Below are 20,520 nucleotides of genomic sequence, written 5' to 3' on the forward strand. Positions count from 1 at the left end.
GAAATATTTTTTGACATTTTAAAGCACCCATGTTCTGGTACAGAACACCGTCTGTTCCTGTAGATGTCATTTTGTTCATAATCTGAAATGCAGTGTATGCCCTTGTTACTGATGAAGGGTCTCGCCTACAAGAGAAAATCTGCAGATGCTGGAAATCCAAGCAATGCTGCCTGGCCTGCTAAGTTCCTCCAGTATTTTATGTGTTGCAAGGGTCTTGCCTGACCTGAGTTCTCCAACGTTTCACGTGTGTTACTATGCATTTGGTACATTCAGGTACATCTGCTATGCTGGAAGTACTGTGCCTTGTCCTTCGGATGGCATTAAGGGTTACGTGTGCCCCAGTGGCGTCTGCTGTCCTCCTGGTACAATTAGTGAGTTGCCCTGTAATCCTGGGACCTACAATCCATTTCCTGGAGCTGGAAGTTGCTTACCTTGCCCTGCTGGCACTATGTGCATTAACAGCAGTACAGTTGAACCTGTCATCTGCCCCAGAGGTAAGGTTTTTATTTATCACAAGTTAAAACTGAGAAATTGATGTTGTCATTAGCACAGATGTCTGGAGTTTTATGACCAACATGCACAATGCATTTGGGCACTTAGAAGGATTCCTAATGAAAATCTGCACTGTGGACCCAATTTAGGCTCATTCATCTTAATATTAAAATCATTCTACATCACCATCAAGAAGCGAAAATTCCTGTCGGTAGAATCATATCATTTCACAATCAAAGTAGCCAACTTCCTTTGTTCATGAACAATAAGAGGAAATTTCTTCACTATTGGGTCAGTGTGGACTATCACAAAAGGTAAATTTAACCTCACAGCCAGAGAGTGAAAGGTAGCTAATCAGCCTTCCAACATACACAAAATGAAATATTCCTTTCCCTGCTGAAGTTGAACTGAGTGATCACTGAGAGTATGTGCATCAGCTCAAACCTGGTACGTATATACCGTTGAAGTCAGAAGTTTACATACTCCTGAGCCAAATACATTTAAACTCAGTTTTTCACAATTCCTGATATTTAATCCTAGAAAACATTCCCTGTGTTAGGTCAGTTAGGATCACTACTTTATTTTAAGAATGTGAAATGTCAGAATAATAGTACAGAGAATGATTTATTTCAGCTTTTATTTCTTTCATCACATTCCCAGTGGGTTAGAAGTTTACGTACACTTTGTTAGTATTTGGTAGCATTGCCTTTAAATTGTTTAATTTGGGTCAAACATTTTGGGTAGACTTCCACAAGCTTCTCACAGTAAGTTGCTGGAATTTTGTTCCATTCCTCCAGACAGAACTGATGTAACTGAGTCAAGTTTGTAGGCCTCCTTGCTCGCACACGCTTTTTCAGTTCTGCACACAAATTTTCTATCGGATTGAGGTCAGGGCTTTGTGATGGTCACTCCAATACCTTGACTTTGTTGTCCTTAAGCAATTTTGCCACAACTTTGGAGGTATGCTTGGGGTCATTGTCCATTTGGAAGACCTATTTGCGACCGAGCTTTAACTTCCTGGCTGTTGTCTTGAGATGGTGCATCAATATATCCATATAATTTTCCTCCTCATGATGCCATCTATTTTGTGAAGTGCACCAGTCCCTCCTGCAACAAAACACCCCCACAACATGATGCTGCCACCCCCATGCTTCACGGTTGGGATGGTGTTCTTCGGCTTGCAAACCTCACCCCTTTTCCTCCAAACATAACGATGGTCATTATGGCCAAACAGTTCAATTTTTGTTTCATCAAACAAGAGGACATTTCTCCAAAAAGTAAGATCTTTGTCCCCATGTGCACTTGCAAACTGTAGTCTGGCTTTTTTATGGCGGTTTTGGAGCAGTGGCTTCTTCCTTGCTGAGCAGCCTTTCAGGTTATGTCGATATAGGACTCGTTTTACTGTGGATATAGATACTTGTCTACCTGTTTCCTCCAGCATCCTCACAAGGTCCTTTGCTGCTGTTCTGGGATTGATTTGCACTTTTCATGCCAAAGTATGTTCATCTCTAGGAGACAGAATGCGTCCCCTTCCTGTGCGGTATGACGGCTGCGTGATCCCATGGTGTTTATACTTGTGTACTATTGTTTGTACAGATGAACGTGGTACCTTCAGGCGTTTGGAAATTGTTCCCAAGGATGAACCAGACTTGTGGAGGTCCACAATTTTTTTTTCTGAGGTCTTGGCTGATTTCTTTTGATTTTGTTTGTAAACTTCTGACCCGCTGGAATCGCGATATAGTCAATTAAAAGTGAAATAATCTGTCTGTAAACAATTGTTGGAAAAATTACTCATGTCATGCACAAAGTAGATGTCCTCAACGTCTTTCCAAAACTATAGTTTGCTAATATGAAATCTGTGGAGTGGTTAAACAATGAGTTTTAATGACTTCAACTAAGTGTATGTAAACTTCTGACTTCAACTGTACCCTTCTCCATAACATTACTTTACAGGGAAGTATATGCAGATTAATGAGAATACAAAAGGCATTGTACCTATACAGAACCTCTCCAGATGGCTTTGTAAGTCAATGAACATCCATTGCATTTTACAACCAATGAAATAGCTTTGAAGTGTTAATTTTGTTCCCTTGAGTGTCTCTTTCCACTCTAGCACCTGATGGATTGATGGCCTGACTTTCTCATCCTTTCCTCTCCAGGATACTATTGTTGCTCAGAAACAAGTGTCCCGGTGCCATGCCCAGAAGGGACTTACAATACTTTGGAAGGTGCCTCCTCCATTGGTGCATGTGTAAGCTGTCCAGCTGGTTTATACTGCCAAGGTGTGGCAAACTCTGAGCCTGATGGTGAGTGCCTATTCCTGATATAAAAACATATTTCTTATGTTCCAAACCATGCAAAATGGAAACTGATGCTATTTGGAGCAAAAGTAAAGAATCAATAATGAACTAAGCAGGTGGAATATACAAACCCCATTTCCAGAAAAGTTGGGATATTTTCCAAAATGTAATAAAAACAAAAAAATCTGTGATATGTTAATTCACGTGACCCTTTATGTAACTGACAAAAGTACAAAGAAAAGATTTTCAATAGCTTTACTGACCAACTTAATTGTATTTTGTAAATATACACAAATTTAGAATTTGATGGTTGCAACACACTCAACAAGAGTTGGGACAGAGTTAAAATAAGATTGAAAAGTGCACAGAATATTCAAGTAACACCGGTTTGGAAGACTCCACATTAAGCAGGTTAATTGGTAGCAGGTGAGGTATCATGACTGGGTATAAAAGTAGCGTCCATCAAAGGCTCCGTCTTTGCAAGCAAGGATGGGTCGTGGCTCACCCCTTTGTGCCAAAATTCATGAGAGAATTGTTAGTCAGTTCAAAAGGAACATTTCTCAACGCAAGATTGTTGAGAATTTAGGTCTTTCAACATCTACAGTACATAATACTGTGAAAAGATTCAGAGAATTCAGAGACATCTCAGTGCGTAAAGGGCAAGGTCAGAAACCACTGTTGAATGCGCGTGATCTTCGAGCCCTCAGGCGGCACTGCCTAAGAAACCGTCATGCTACTGTGACAATTATAGCCACCTGGGCTCGGGAGTACTTCGGAAAACCATTGTCACTCAACACAGTCCGTCGCTGCATCCAGAAATGCAACTTGAAACTGTATTACGCAAGGAGGAAGCCATACATCAACTCTATGCAGAAACGCCGGCGAGTTCTCTGGGCCCGAGCTCTTCTCAGATGGACTGAAAGACTGTGGAACCGTGTGCTGTGGTCAGATGAATCCACATTTCAGCTAGTTTTCGGAAAAAATGGGCGAAGAGTTCTCTGTGCCAAAGATGAAAACGACCATCCAGATTGTTATCAGCGAAAGGTGCAAAAGCCAGCATCTGTGATGGTATGGGGGTGCATCAGTGCCCACGGCATGGGTGAGTTACATGTATGTGAAGGTACCATTGACTCTGAGGCGTATATTAGGATTTTAGAGAGACATATGTTGCCATCAAGGCGACGTCTCTTCCCAGGACGTCCATGCTTATTTCAGCAGGACAATGCCAGACCACGTTCTGCACGGGCTACAACAGCGTGGCTTTGTAGACACAGAGTGCATGTGCTTGACTGGCCTGCTGCCAGTCCAGATCTATCTCCTATTGAAAATGTATGGCACATCATGAAGAGGAGAATCAGACAACGGAGACCACAGACTGTTGAGCAGCTGAAGTCTTATATCAAGCAAGAAATGACAAAATTTCCAATTGCAAATCTACTATAATTAGTATCCTCAGTTCCAAAACGATTAAAAAGTGTCTTTAAAAGGAAAGGTGATGTCACACAATGGTAAACATGCCTCTGTCCCAACTTTTGTTGAGTGTGTTGCAGCCATCAAGTTCTAAATTTGTGTATGTTTACAAAATACAATTAGGTTGGTCAGTAAAACTATTGAAAATCTTTGTACTTTTGTCAGTTAAATAAAGCTTCACGTGAATTAACATATCACAGATTTTTGTTTTTATTGCATTTTGGAAAATATCCCAACTTTTCTGGAAATGAGGTTTGTATTATCTTTATGAAGTCTTACTCAACCTTGCCCACCTCTTTGGTTTCCTGGTTATACAAGCTTCTGAATTAATCTGGTCCCGATAATCAATTTAACAGGAAAACTCATTGGTCTTCACAAATTGTTTAAATCTTCCAAAGGCTATCGGTTTGAGTATGTTCCTGAGGGGTTGCAGTGCGATACAACTGGTAGAGCTCCAACAACCCTAGTTCAACCCTAACTGATACTGTCTGAGTGGAGTTTACACTTCCTGCCTGAGCTTGCATGGTTTCTTCCCACATTCCAAGTCTTCGCAAGTTGCTAGATTAATTTGCCATCTAGTTGCCCCTAGGTTAACCATAAATTGCTTGGCCCTAGTTTACAAGTGAGTGGTAGAGTTAGGTGGACATTCATTGGAATGAAAGGAAAATAAAAGAGAGTTGGTGTAGGGTGAGTGTAAATGGAACGTGATGGTTGTTGACATGGACTCAGTGGGCTGGAGGGCCTGTTTCTATGCTAGATAATTCTTGGGATTCAGTTATTATTGTCACGTGTAATGAGATACAGTGAAAAGCTCGTCTTGTCTGCTGTTCAGGCAGATCAGATCATTACACAGTGCATTGAGATAGGTCATGGTAAAACAATAACAATACACCTACGGAGTGATTCCTTAAGGTTTTTATAGCCAGGGGTGGTAATGAGGATAAGCTCCCACTACCTATTAAATGCTCCCAATGGTGTGTCTCTCAAACAGCCTTTTGACAACCAAGTCCAGCTCCTGGCCTTCATGTGGCTTAGCTACTAAACCCGGCAGAACCACTTCTACTGACAGGAGAAGGGGCAAAGGCAGGTGACTGGCGCCTTAATACCAGTCGCTTTGGGCAGATGGGGCTCGTCAGCCGTGGTTTGCAGCTCATCTAGGAGAAAGAAGCCTCAAACCTCAGCTGCCTTGTGGCTATACCCACTCATGGGGAGGGCTTCAGGAGCAAACTCCAAGGGAAAAATCCATGCTGGAGTCCCTAAGGCAGTTCAATGCTGACTGGCAACTCCTGCAACACTGCGGGTGCCAGATTAGATTAGATTATGAGGACACGCAGTCCTCCTTTATTGTCATTTAGTAATGTATGCATTAAGAAATGATACAATGTTCCTCCGGAAAGATATCACAGAAACACAAGACAAACCAAAACTAAAAAACTGACAAAACCACATAATTATAACATATAGTTACAACAGTGCAAAGCAATACAGTAATTTGATAAAGGACAGACCATGGGCACGGTAAAAAAAAGTCTCAAAGTCTCTCGAAAGTCCCATCATCTCACATAGACGGTAGAAGGAAGAAACTCTCTTCCTGCCATGAACCTCCAGCGCCGCAAACTTGCCAATGCAGCACCCCGGAAGCACCTGACCACAGCCGACTCTTGAGTCCATCCGAAAACTTTGAGCCTCCAACCAGCCCTCTGACACCGAGCACCATCTCTGCCAAGCGCTTCGACACCGGCCCCGGCAACAGGCAATAGGCAAAGCCGAGGATTTGGAGCCTTCCCCTCCGGAGATTCTCGATCGCGCGGCAGCAAAGCAGGCATTTCAGAAGTTTCTCCAGACGTTCCTCTGTGCTTCTCATGTCTGTCTCCATCAAATCAGGATTGTGCACTTAACAAATACTGATATCATTTTGGAGCAGCTGCGTGCGCTGCATTGCACCACCATCTTCTCCTCCCCTCTATTGTACAAATTGTACAGGTCTCTGCTATTCCTTAGGGTTCATCAGATGCATGGAGAGGGGGAGCCTGCTGCATAGGTAAAAGCTTGCCCTCCATATTGTACTGCCATGGGTTGCATATCACATAGACAGCTAGGACACAACATCTATATTTGACCCTGATTGGCGGAGACCTTATTGACACCAACAGAGAAAGTGCAGTGCAGGTAAACAATAAGGTGCAAGATCATAACGTTGTAGAATGTGAGATCAAAAGTCCGATTTATCATACTAGGGAGCTATTTAATAGTCTTATCACGGCAGGATAGAAGCTGTCTTTGAACCTGGTGGTATGTGCTTTCAGGCTTTTCTTAAATCTTATGCCCAATGTAAGAGGTGAGAAAAAGAGTATGTCCAGACTGTCTGGGGCCTTTGATTTGTTCCATTGATTCTATGATTTTAAAATGCAGTTTCACTTTCTGTTACAGGTCCATGCATAGGAGGATATTACTGCCAGGGAGGAGCAAAAGTTCCCATACCACATAGTGATCCAATTTTTCCAATGAGTGGTCCATGTACTGAGGGACATTACTGTCCAATAGGCACAAAAGCACCAATTCCATGCCCGGTGGGAACATTTAAGAATACAACTGGTGAGTGAAGAGGGTTGATTTGTTGTACTAGGCTGTTCCACAATTGTGCTGTGATTGAAAGAATAAACTAATCTGAGGTTTTAAACTATCAAGTGGCATCCATATTGGCAGGGAACGAACAATTCAATGACTTTCTGATTTTGGCTGAAAACCACACAGGCCAGTGTCACATGTCAGAATCTGGCAAGGGATTTAACCAGTAAAAGGAAGAATATGTCATCTGGAGCATGTACACTGGCTGGCAACATGCAAAGTGGTTCTACTCAAAAGCAATGCAACCAAGGTGACATGGTAGCATAGTGGTTAATGTGACGCTATTACAGCTCGGAGCATCAGAGTTCAGAGTTCAATCCCAGCATCCTCTGTAAGGAGTCTCTATGTGGAACATGTGGGTTTTCTCCAGGTCCTCCCATAGCCCAAAAACGTACCAGTCCCATAATTGTCCCATGATTATGTTAGGGTTAAATTGGCACTGTCAGAGTTTGCTAGATGGTGTGGCTCAAAGGGCCAGAAATGTTTTCTGCACTGTATCGCTAAATAAATAAATAAAATTATCTGACTGCTTTCAAAATCTTGGATATTTTTCTCCCAAAAGTTAGGAAAATGAATATTTTATATACTCCTAGAGGAAGAGAGGGGAGGATTGAGCCAACATTTTGATTTGGGAGCACAAACTACTTTTCCACATTTTTACACTTGAGTCGCACTCAACCCATGACTGTAAATTATATCAGATGTGTAACCATAGCAAGTAACGGACATGACAAGTACCATGATGCATGCTGGGATCATACTGAAGTTTATTTTAGAAGCAACACACACAAAATGCAGAGGAAAATGACGGTCGATGTTTCATGCTGAAGCCTTCCATCAAGACTGGGAAGAAAGAGGACAGAGGCCTGAATTAAAGATTGGGGAAGGGGAGAGTGAGGCGCACTAGCTGATGGGTGATGGGTGAATCCAGGTGAGAGGAGGGAAAGGTAGGAAGATGGAGGAGGGGAAAGAAAGGAAATGATGTGAGAAGCTGGGAGGTGAGAAATGGAAGAAGTAAAGGGCTGAGGGAAAAGGAATTTAATAGAAGAGGACAATGGACCATGCAATAAGGAGATGGGAAATCACAGGGAGGAAGGTGGATGTTGGTGATGGGCAGGCCATGAGGGCAGTCAGGCAAATGAGAAGGAGTAAACGGGCCAGAGGGATAAGGGAAACCAAAAGAGGGATCGGGTTTGGGGTGGGGGGGTAGAGGGGAGTGGTTACTGGAAGTTAGAGAAATTAATGATGATGCTGGAGGCTACAAAAACTGAAATTACAGTTACATCATTTACATTTTTTCAGAATTCTATGAATTTAAGAAATGCTACCAATGTTCTTTTAAATCTGCTCACCTCAATGTACTTGTGTTTGGAATGACCTGTATGGATGGAATGCAAAACAAACGTTTTTCCACTGTATCTCAAAACGGGTGACAAAATAATAAAGCAATTACTGATTATCAAATTAACTTGATTATATTTGACTAATAGGAGGAGCTTCACTAGAATCCTGTATTCCATGCCACTCTGGCAATTACTGTGCCCAGGAAGGGCTGAGCCATCCCAGTGGGCTGTGCATTGCTGGTTTCTACTGTCCTGCCCATCACAGCTCACCGTACAGTTTCTTCTGCCCACAGGTATGTTTTGATACTTTAAACCAAGGAGTGTTGTTGCCTCATCATCTATCACATCTGCAATCATTACAGCTTGTGATTTAACTATCCAAACTGATCAGAGAAAAGGCAACTAATCAGTCTTATTGAAAACAATTATAATCCCTGAGTATCGTCAAATGAACTTTGTCTGCAGTTTGCTATAAGTACAAACTTTAAATGTACAGTGCCTATGTTTAAAAAAAAGCATTCAACCCCATTGAAAGTTTGCATGTTTTATTGTTTTACAACTTTGAATCACAATGGATTTAATTTGGCTTTTTTGACACTGATCAACAGGGAAATACTCTTTCGTTGTCAAAGTGAGAACAGATCTCTACAAAGTAATTTAAATAAATTACCAATATAAATCACAAAATAATTGATTGCATAAGTATTCACCCCCTTTAATATGACACAGCAAATCATCACTGGTGCAGCTAATTGGTTTCAGAGGTCACATAATCAGTTAAATGGAGATCACCTGTGTGCAGTCAAGGTGTTTCAGTTGATTGTGGTAAAAATATATCTGTATCTGGAAGGTCCAATTGCTGGTGAGTCAGTATCTCGGCAAAAACTACACCATGAAGACAAAAGAACACTCCAAGCAACCCTGCAAAAAGGTTATTGAACAGCACAAATGAGGAGATGGATACAAGAAAATTTCCAAGTCACTGACTATCCCTTGGAGTACAGTTAAGTCAATCATCAAGAAATGGGAAGAATATGGCACAGCTGTAAATCTGCCTAGAGCAGGCCATCCTCAAAAACCGAGTGACCGTGCAAGAAAGGGACGAGTGAGGGAAGCAACCAAGAGGCCTATGACAACTCTGGACAAGCTTCAGTGGCTGAGATGGGAAAGACTGTGCATACAACAACTGTTGCCCGGGTGCTTTACTAGTCTCAGCTTTATGGGAGAGCAGCAAAGAGAAAGCCACTGTCGAAAAAAACTCACACAAAATCTTAGCTAGAGTTTACCAGAAGGTATGTGGGAGACTCTAAAGTCAGCTGGAAGAATGTTCTATTATCTGATGAAACCAAAACTGACCTTTTTAGCTATCAAACTGAATGTTATGTTTGGCATAAGCTAAACACCACACATCATCAGAAACACACCATCCCTACCATGAAGCATGATGGTGGCTGCATCATGCTGTGGGGATGTTTCACTGCAGTAGGACCTGGAAGGCTTGTGAAGGCAGATGGTAAGATGAATGCAGCAAAATACAGGGAAATCCTGGAGAGAAACCTGATGCAGTCTGCAAGAGAACTGCAAATTGGGGAAAAAATTTGTTTTCCAGCAGAACAATGACCACAAGCCTAAAGCCAAAGCAACACAGGAATGGCTTAAAAACAGCAAAGTTAGCCACTCCAGGACATTAAGTCAGTGTTCAGACCTCAATCCAATTGAGAAAAGAGCTGTTCACTCACGATCCCAGTGCAATCTGACAGAGCTTAAGCAGTTTTGTAAAGAAGAATGGGGAAAATGCGATGTGCAAAGCTGGTAGAGACCTATCCACACAAACTCGAGTCTGTAATTGCTACCAAAGGTGCATCTACTAAATACTGACTTGAAGGGAATGAATACTTGTGCAATCACTACTTTTGTTTTTTATATTTGAATGAATTTGGATCATTTTGTAGAGATTTGTTTTCACTTTGACACGGAAGTGTCTTTTTCTGTTGATCAGTGTCAAAAAATAAAGCCAAATTAAATCCACTGTGCTTCAATATTGTAAAACAATAAAACATGAAAACTTCCAAGGTGGGGGAATACTTTTTATAGGCACTGTATATTGGAATAGAATAATCAGATAGTGAAAGCTATTTTTGTTATTAATAACCATGTTGATTCATAACTACAACTCAGTGTCTGAGGTAACTTCCCTCACTTGGGAAAAGTGAGAAGAACAATATAATGCCAGGATTGTTTGAAATGCACACTTTATACCATTTTTATAATTTGAAGTACAGAATCTATTTGTTTCTTTGTAACAATTTGTAAAGACATATAATATTTTCATGTTCACATGTTATAACATTTTTAATTACTGACATGAGCTGATGTGCCTCATTCTTAGGCTGTACTTTCTTGACTGGACAAATGGTTTTTGGTTTTGTTGACACAGGGGCAGGTAGGAAAGAAAGCTATGAAGAACCTATAGAGGTTAGAAAGGCATGTGGATAAGTTAACTGAGTGAGCAACAGTCTGGCAAATGGAGTACAATATGGAAAAATGAGAAATTCTTCCTTTTGGCAGAAAAAAATAAATAAAATAAGTTTATTTAAATGATGGGGAAGTGCAGAGGAATCTGCCTTTGAGCATTCTTTGCAAAGAACTCATTTGGAGGCACAACAAGTAATTAAGAAAGCAAACAGAGCACTATCATGACTCAGTGATAGCGTGTATTGGTCAGACCACATCTGTAAGGATGTGTATAGTTTGGCCTCTCTACCTGAGGGAGGGTAGTAATACATTGGAAGCAGTTCAGAGTTGGTTTACAAGGTCGGTACCTGCAACGCATACATTGTTTTGTGAGGAAAGATTAGACAGCTAAGCTTCCCCACGCTGGAGTTTAGAAGAGTGAGAAGTGATTTGAACATTTACAATCCTGAGCAGTCTTCACAGAGTGAATGTGGAGAGGATCCTTCTTCCAGTGTGAGAATCTAGAGCTAGAGTCGTTGCTCAAAATACCCACCTATTAAAGACAAAGATGAGGTGATTCTTTTTTTTTCTCAAAGGGTGCTGAATCTTTAGCACTCCCTTTCCCAAAGGGCAGTAGAAACCGATTGAATATTTTTAAGGTAGAGCTAGATAGGTTCTTGTTACCATTAGATCAGCCATACAGTGACGAAATGGTGAAGCAATTCCAATGGTCAAATCACCTACTCCCACTTTTGATTTGTACAGAATTTTATCAAAGATTCAAAGTACATTTATTATCAAAATATGTATGCAGTATACAACCCTGAGATTCGTCTTGCCCACAGACAGCCACCAAACAAAGAAAACCATGGAACCCCTTCAAAGTAAAACATAAAACCCACCCACACACGCAAAAAAAATCTCGCAAAGGACAACAAAAAATAACAAGTGAAAAACACAGAATATAAAGCACAAAATTGAAAGAGTCCAGACATGTTCATTATCTGCAGGCCGCCCCGATATAGCAAATCACCCAATATAGCAAAAAAAAAAGGAGCAACCAGAAACACATCATAACGTGAACTACAGAGTCCAATCCACAAACCGACTACCCAGAGCTTCAGCACCATTCTCCGACAGTATCAATGGAGAGAGCCACCACTTGAGAGCATGGACTTTCCTTCAAGCAAGAGAGAGACCATCACATGCAGACACCCTCCTCCAGCAGCGACGAGCAAGAGGCTGGTAGACGGCGCTGAACACCTGCTCGCTTTCTATTCGCTCCTTGATGATTTCAATCTTCCTCGGCACTTTAATCAGTAAGATCAGCAAGAAATGGAGTTGATCATGAACTCGCACCCCACCTCCAGGCTTCTTTGCCGCGGGGGCTGCACACTTCCCTCAAAGCTTCATGGAACCCTCTCGGAGACAGCAAAGCACCAGATTCCTCAATCACCCTGGAAACACACCACCAAAATGTAGATCACAGGCTCCAACAGTAGCAGAACCGCATTTGAAAGAAAAAGAAGATGGGGGGAAAAAAAAGAGAAAGAAATAGTTTTGTGAACCGTCTGGAGGATGTCGCCCTTGGTCGCATTGTTCACTGGCGCCATCACATGAATCGGTATTATGCCACAGGAAGTTATTTTATGGTAGTAATTTTCTTCCATAAAACCAGTTGTATTGCTTATGAAATTCTTTATTTTGCAGCATTTTTCTATTCTATTTTGTTATTGCTATTTACTGGCAAATTCTGTTGCAATAAGTTCAGTTTATAAAATTATCATGATTACCAAAATGTAGCATGCTCAGCATTGGTAACAAATGTTATTCTTGAATTAATAATCTCCTCCTATTCTCCACTTTGAAATCAAATATTAATGTCTAGGTTATCTGGAAAACCATAAAGTTTTGCAATATGCTTGATCATTTATTCCTATCAAGATTTTTTAAATCCATTCAACATCTGAAATATAACTTTATTTTTGATTTTTTTTTTTGTCCAGGGACATTTTTGCCCCAAAGGTTCAGGAACTCCTATCCCATGTCCAATGGGAAAATATCAGCCAAATTCACATTCCAGTGTGTGCATTCCATGCCAGGCTGGCTTTTACTGTGATAAAGTTGCAACAGTTGAGCATAAACCCTGCCCATCTCATTTTTACTGCCCAGAAGGTGAGTAATTCCATAAACTGTTGCATTATGGCAACACACATCAAAGTTTCTGGTGAACACAGCGGGCCAGGCAGCATCTCTAGGAAGAGGTACAGTCGACGTTTCAGGCCTAGACCCTTCGTCAGGACTAACTGAAGGAAGAGCTAGTAAGAGATTTCAAAGGGGGAGGGGGAGATCCAAAATGATAGGAGAAGACAGGAGGGGGAGGGATGGAGCCAAGAGCTGGACAGGTGATAAGCAAAAGGGATACGAGAGGATCATGGGACAGGAGGTCCGGGGAGAAAGACAAGTGGGGGGGGGAACCCAGAGGATGGGCAAGGGGTATAGTCAGAGGGACAGAGGGAGAAAAAGGAGAGTGAGAGAAAGAATGTGTGTATAAAAATAAATAACGGATGGGGTACGAGGGGGAAGTAGGGCATTAGCTGAAGTTAGAGAAGTCAATGTTCATGCCATCAGGTTGGAGGCTACCCAGACGGAATATAAGGTGTTGTTCCTCCAACCTGAGTGTGGCTTCATCTTTACAGTAGAGGAGGCCATGGATAGACATGTCAGAATGGGAATGGGATGTGGAATTAAAATGTGTGGCCACTGGGAGATCCTGCTTTCTCTGGTGGAAAGAGCGTAGGTGTTCAGCAAAGCGGTCTCCCAGTTGCATTATTATTTTTTGTGCTGAGTTTACTTTTCCATTCCGCATTTGGAGGTAATTCATTTCACGTTGACAAAATTACAATGTGAAAACTTTTCAGAGTTGTTTGGGCCTCCTGGCAGTGATCCCCGATTTAAATATAATTTTAAGGATTTGAAGTACTGACATTTCTCCTCTCTGGGCATAACTAATGAACAAGTTTGGCCATGCCAAGGTTGTCACGCAGGCAGTTCAACAGTTTATCTTTGAGATTCATGCTATAATGTTTTCTTGCAGAATGAGTCAATTGAGATTCCCTCATTAATTTCCCTAGAGCCTATTCTTCCTACATTCCCTTTAACTTCATCCTTCTGCCACTCACCCACACACACAGGACAGTTTACAATGGCCAATTCATCTCCCAGCCAACATGTCTCTGAAATGTGAGAGGAAACTGGAGCATTCAGGGGAAATCCAAGCAATTAAAGGGAGCACATGCAAACTCCACATAGAAAGCTTTAGAGATCAAGATTAAAGTCAGGCTGCTAAAGATACGAGACAACAGTTCCACTGTCTGCAACATCCACCCTGTAGCTAACTGAAGAATGCTTAGACACACTAAAGCAGCATTATGGGCCATACTGTCCTTGACCCGATTTGTGCATCACGTCCGCAGCTGCACTCTGCTATTGGTGCAATCTGCAGAAGTGCAGCAGGAGATCATATGCACTGGCATTCAACCCCTGACATGTTGCATTATTGCAATATATAATGCATGAGCACAGTGGTCCAAAAAGCATTGACATCAACAATGCCGCTCGCCAGGTGCCTCCACAGAACCAACAATTAGCCTTCAGCATGATCCAACCTATTGAAGAAAGGCTGCAGAATATGGGTTGTTTCATGGTCGTCCAACTGGACACGATGGCTCTCTGGGTTTGTAGACAATTTTGCCTTATGACATTTCAGGATTCAAGGTCTGTTGCAAAATTGACGTGTTTACTTCACTGAACTGTTATTCTAGGTTATAGGAATGGTTCACTATCAAAGGTGATGTCTTCTGAATCAGGTGTTATACTATAGCCCCATCTGCTTCCTTAAGTAATCATTAAAGATCATGTTGGACAAGTGTGAGAAAAGTCGTGAATTCTTTTAGAATCCCAGCCAATATTTTTTCTCACTCAGAGTAATATGACTATGATTTATTGAAGTGCTCTGAAGATTTGACTACTGCTTTATAAGAAAACATGGTAGCTACAAGTTGCAGAGGAAGTGTTTTCTCACCTCCTAGTTCTGATCAAGGATCTGTGACCTGAAACATAATTTCTTTTTCTTTAGAGATGTGCCCTGACCTGCTGAGTATTTCTATTATAGTCAGCTTAGTTCAGGTTCCCAGCATCTGCAATTTGTTGATCTTCAATTGTTACTCATTTTATGAATCAATGTCCTCATAAATTGTTTAAAATAATTGTCATTGGATTATTATTGGTCATCTCTTTCAGGGATGTAATGGGACTAGCAAATGAAGCACAGGACTATGGGTAGAACCCTTGCCACAGAGAAAGAAGGTTGTGGGTGTCAAGTCCCATGCCAGACACTGGAGAGGTTTCTGATAACTTCCTTGGATTTGCTCTTTAAAGGCAGTACAGTAGCTTAGTGGTTAGCATAATACTTCATACACTTGCTGTAAGATCGGGGTTCAATTCCCGCTGCTGTCTGTAAGAAGTTTGTACGTTCTCCCAGTGACCATGTGGGTTTCCTCTGGGTGCTCTGGTTTCCTCCCACATTCCAAAGACATATGAGTCATGGTTATTAAGTTGTGGACATGCTATGTTGGCATCAGAAGCATAGCAATACTTGTAAGAGGCCATAACACATCTCGGACTGTGTTGGTTATTGACACAAACAATGCATTTCACGATATGTTTCGATGTTTATGTGATAAATAAAACTAATCTTTAAGGATCTTTCATCTTTATTTACTTCTGCTTGTCACAACGTTGTTAGGTACAGTGATTCCTATTGCTTGTCGCCTTGGAACATTCACCTGGAAGGAAATGTCAGGTTTGAAGGAGGAAAAGCAATGCCTACCTTGCCCCACTGGCAAATACTGCAGGTCAGTTCTTCTTGTTTAGATACAAGGTTGTTACATATGGGATTGAAAGACAATCAGAAATATCTGTTCAGTTATGAGTAAAGTCAAGTGCTTCATGCTTTCAGTATTACGGAAGGTTGGCAAAACAAGTGATGAATATACATTCACTCCCATTTTGATCATCGGATGTCCATTCGTTAACCTTAGCAGAGGCAGTGTAAATAGTGCTCTTTGCCATTCTGTTGTTAAAACAGAATTGCAGCTCAGCATAATGCTGTTAGTAAAAGTCTCATAAACAACAAGAATTTTAATTGCAAAGTTCAAAGAATGACTGTGTTGAGAGTTCAGTATGGTGTACTACAAGGTATACTGATGTGTTGCAAGTCCTCATAGTATCGGCATGCAGCTGAACAGATATTACATCTGCAGAAACATGCCCAAATACAAGAACCCTCTTCCAGCCACAGGCAGGTGCTGCTACTGAATAGATGGATCGTGTACTAATAAAAGAGGTGTAGGAGAGTGTTTTGAAGAGGACAGAGGGGCATGGAAGTGTTGACCAATGCCTACAGAAGACATGTTATTTATACATGGTGTCTCTTCTGGGCTACAACCAGGTACTCCTGGCTGGAGGTAACTGAGGAGGTCTCTGTAAGAATGAGTTGAATTTGTTGTCATTGTGTTAGTTTCCATGGCACAGCAAATTCTCATGCCTGCCCCTGTGACCTAAAGAAGTGACAAATTAAATTCCTCATCCCTGTGCATGGAGCTTACCTAGTCCTTCAGTGCCATAGAAGCAGCAACCTGGTATGACACTGAGATTTAGCAGGATCTGCCTGTGACCCTGGGCTTCATGGGCAAAGCAGTCATATAATGTGTGCAGCTGTATTTATGGCTGCTGAAGCCTGTTAAATAATGAACAATTGGGCTTAGTTCACTCTAATTATTCTGTGGGTAAACAAGAACTGATGGGTTTTTTTTCTTGAGCGGTGAGGTTAAAATTCAAAAAAACACTGAAAATGAGAATTGAGTGCACTTGTATACTCAGGGTACATCTAATTTTCAACATTGTTTATTGAAATTGTGTAAATGTCACAAGTCCTGAGGCTCTCTGCAGGTTGTTCTAATGGAGCAAACAACTCACAAGGGATAATATTGACATGGGGCCAAATTGAATGGAATACCAGTTCTTTAAATGGCTTTCTTACAAGGGCAAATATGAATTTCAGTTCAATCAGCATTTAGTTTATGAATTGGAACAAGCCTTCATGGGATAAACTAACCTTCCGGTAAATGATTCTGTGAGACATATCTAACTTTTCAGAAACTGTTTCTCCTAATGTACATACACATCCAGAATTTTCTATTCATTAGGTTTCTCAATTGTTTTCATCTCCAACTCTATTACTGAACTGCCCTTTACAGCCATAATTGTTACATCTTTAAATGTTTTGACAGTCTCTGCTACAATCTAAAGTGTAACCACATTGCGGAGTATGTACACTACACTTGTGTTCGATTATTACCTAGCCAGCGTATTGAAATTATATTGTATTGCATTCCATAAAGGATTGTATTCACTTAATCATCCACAAGCTACATCACAAAATCACCAGAATAATCCAATTCACAAATCCAAAAGGATAAATGTCACTATAACATCAGCTATCAGAAATTAGTATTGCCACTATACTTATTAAGATTCTTTTGCTTAGAAATGTATATAAATTACTCCATGTTAAACAATATTTTATAGGCCCGACTAAACAAGAATGTAAAACCAAAGATGATATTTAGGAAGACCATTAAGGCTGCTATAGATCTCCTTCCTAATGCGTTAAGTCTTCTGTCATAGAATCTTGCTGCTACCTATGTAATCCATTGTTTTGTTCGGAGAATTGCATTGAGTAATAATCTTCAATAAATAAACAACTTCTCCTGATTATAAATTAAAAACAGAAAATGCTGGAAATATTCAGCAAGTCAGAACACATCTGCAGGAAGGGAAACAGTCAATGTTTCAACCCACAGACACTACGTCAGAGGTTCTTGGAGATTATTTGGGCAGAAAATTATTATGCAGTATTTATCCCACGAGACAGCACAAACTCCAGACGTGTTCTTGTTCCAAATCAATGTTCTTGTGCATTTATATAAGTTTGAAATGTGTGCTTCTTTACAGAGAAGGAAAGATTCAAGGAAATTGTGCTGCCGGTTACTTCTGCCTTGCTGGTAGTTTTAATTTTACCCCTCATGGAATTCTCCCTAATGCCTCAACTGACTATAATCCATGTAAGTGGGGCCAGTCGTGTGCTGGACCATGTCCTGCAGGTATGACATCAAACAAATTTTCAATTTATTTATTAGTTTAGTTATTGTTTACAGATGGTCTGTATTGCTATTGAATGCAGAGAGCATTTTTTGTCCAAGTTACTTTATGCTCCTTGGAATTGTTACCAATTCTGTGATCAGGATGAGTCATATTTCACAATTCTTAATTGTTCTTTCTTCATAGAAGGCCCTTGGGAAATGGTCATTGAGTCACAGAAACAAGTTCTTAGGCCCAACTAGTTCAAGCTGGCCAGACCAAATTCCCATCTAAGCTAGTGCCATTTGTCGACATTTTGGCCATATCCCTCCAAACATTTCCCATCCAAACATATGTACCCGTCCAAGTTCCTTTTACATTTTATTAATCTACCTGCCTCAACCACTTCCTCTGGCAACCCATTCCATATATTGACTGCCCATCAGGTTCTGATTAAATATCTTCCCCCCCCCCCTTGCCCCACCTAGAATCTCTGTTCTCTAATTCTTGATTCCCCAATTGTGGGAAAAAAGACTAAAAGACATAGGAACAGAATTAGGCCATTCAGCTCATTGAGTTTGCTCTCCTATTCCATCATGGCTGATTAATTATCCCTCTCAACCCCATTCTCCTGCCTTCTCCTTGTAACTTTTCATGCCCTGACTAATCAAGAATTTATCAGCCTCTGTTTTAAATATACCCAATGACTTGGCGTCCATGGCTGCCTGTGGCAATGAATTCCACATTTTCACTACCCTCTGGCTAAAGAAATTCCCCCTCACCTCCTTTCTAAATGGACATCCCTCTATTGTGAGGCTGTGCACTCTGGTCCTAGACTCTCCTTCAATAAGAAACATCCTCTCCACATCTAGCCTGTCAATATTTGATATGTTTTTCAATGAGACACCCCCCCCCCCACCATCCATCATTCTTCTAAACTCCAGCAAGTACAGGCCTACAGCCATCAAATGCTCCTCATACATTAACCCTTTCATTCCCAATCCTCCTGGACCCTCACCAATGCCAGCACATCTTTTCTTAGATAAAAGGCCCAAAATTGCTCTCAATATTCCAAGTGCTGTTTAACCAATGCCTTATGAAGCCTCAGCGTTACATCCTTGCTTTTATATTCTAGTTCTCTCTAAATGAATGCTAAATGAAGACATTTGCCTTCCTTACCACTGATTCAACCTGCAAGTTAACCTTCAGGGAATCCTGCACAAGGGCTCCCAAGGCCCCATGCACCCCTGATTTTTTAAATTTTCTCCCCACTTAGAACATAGTCTACACTTTATTCCTTCTACCAAAATGTATAACCATATACTTCCCGACACTGTATTCCATCTGCCATTTCTTTGCCCAAGTCTAAATCCTTCTGAGTACTACCTGCCCCTCCACCTATCTTCGTATCGTCTGCAAACTTGGCCACAAAGCCATCAACTCCATCATCCAAATCATTAATGTATAACATGAAAAGAAGAATTCCCAACACAGACCCCAGTGGAACATCACTAGTCACTGGTAGCCTCTCAGAAAAGGCCCCCTTTATTCCCACTCTTTGCCTATTGCCAGTCAGCTAATGATGATTTGTACACTTCTATAAGATCACCCTTCATTCTCCAGTGATAAAAGTCCTAACCTGCTCAGCCTCTTTCCATAACTCAGTCCTTTGAGTCCCATCAACGTCCTTGCAAATCTCTTCTGCACTTTTTCCAGCTTAATGGCATCTTGCCTTTGGTAAGGTGACCAAATCAGCTATCATGAAGTAAACACAATGATAGTATCTGGTATATTGAAGTTAATGTAGCCAAATGAGGAAAGTTGATGGAATCCTAAATGTCCATGGCCAGCATCAGATTGTATCAGTGATGGTCATTTGGCTCAATTCCAGATCCAGTATGCTGTAATGTCTCTCAATCATTTTCAGAAGAGTGGGAGAATGGAATTACTCATGAGTCAGCAGAGATTGGATGACTTTCTTTAATGTTGCACAGAAATATGAACATTTTATATGGATCTCATATTCTAATTGATCTGATGAAAAGTATTGATAGAAGAATGAGAGAGTATGGATGTGACTAAAAAAATACTAATTTCAGATTGAGGAACTCAGCAGGTCAAGCAGGTCCTGATGAAGAGTGTCGGCTCAAAATGTCAACTGTCTATTCATTTCCATAGATGCTGCCCGACCTGCTTAGTTCCTCCAGCATTGTGTGTATGTTACTCTGGATTTCCATCATCTGCAGAGTCTCTTGTGTTTACTATTAAGGTGATGTTCCCTGCAATTGAACCCTTTAGAAATGTATTACGACGCTAATGCTCAATAATGTCATAGAGAGCTGCAGCATTTAAACAGGTCCTCCAACCCAGCAAATCCTTATCAGCCATTAACAGCTCACTTACAACTAATCCAACATTTATCCTTATTCTTGTTCTTCCCACACTCTCATCAACTGTCCTCGCAGAGAAATCAATGTATGATGTCAGAATAAGTGATTGATGGATAACTAGTCAAATCAGATTGTAGTGTAACACAATATAACACACAATAACATCAGTAATTTTTATCCCTGGATCTTTTTTCGTCATTCGGGAACTGCTGCATTTAAATAGTTAAAGCCATGACTTCA

The 20,520-nt window shown here is 41.0% G+C and overlaps 1 protein-coding gene across 1 annotated transcript in view; it reads left to right on the forward strand.

The window, feature by feature from the left end:
• Positions 1–448: 448 nt before the first annotated feature.
• si:ch211-286b4.4 (uncharacterized) overlaps positions 449–20,520 on the forward strand; it is an 84,490-nt gene continuing 64,418 nt past the window's right edge. Inside the window, exons 1-7 of the mRNA XM_063038454.1 lie at positions 449–494; positions 2,652–2,798; positions 6,693–6,857; positions 8,381–8,526; positions 12,694–12,862; positions 15,495–15,603; positions 17,765–17,913. Of these exons, the coding sequence (XP_062894524.1) occupies positions 449–494; positions 2,652–2,798; positions 6,693–6,857; positions 8,381–8,526; positions 12,694–12,862; positions 15,495–15,603; positions 17,765–17,913 (931 nt within the window). The remainder of the gene's footprint in view (positions 495–2,651; positions 2,799–6,692; positions 6,858–8,380; positions 8,527–12,693; positions 12,863–15,494; positions 15,604–17,764; positions 17,914–20,520) is intronic.

The sequence above is a fragment of the Mobula hypostoma genome, chromosome X2 (genome assembly GCF_963921235.1).
Source record: "Mobula hypostoma chromosome X2, sMobHyp1.1, whole genome shotgun sequence".
Lineage (NCBI taxonomy): Eukaryota > Metazoa > Chordata > Chondrichthyes > Myliobatiformes > Myliobatidae > Mobula > Mobula hypostoma.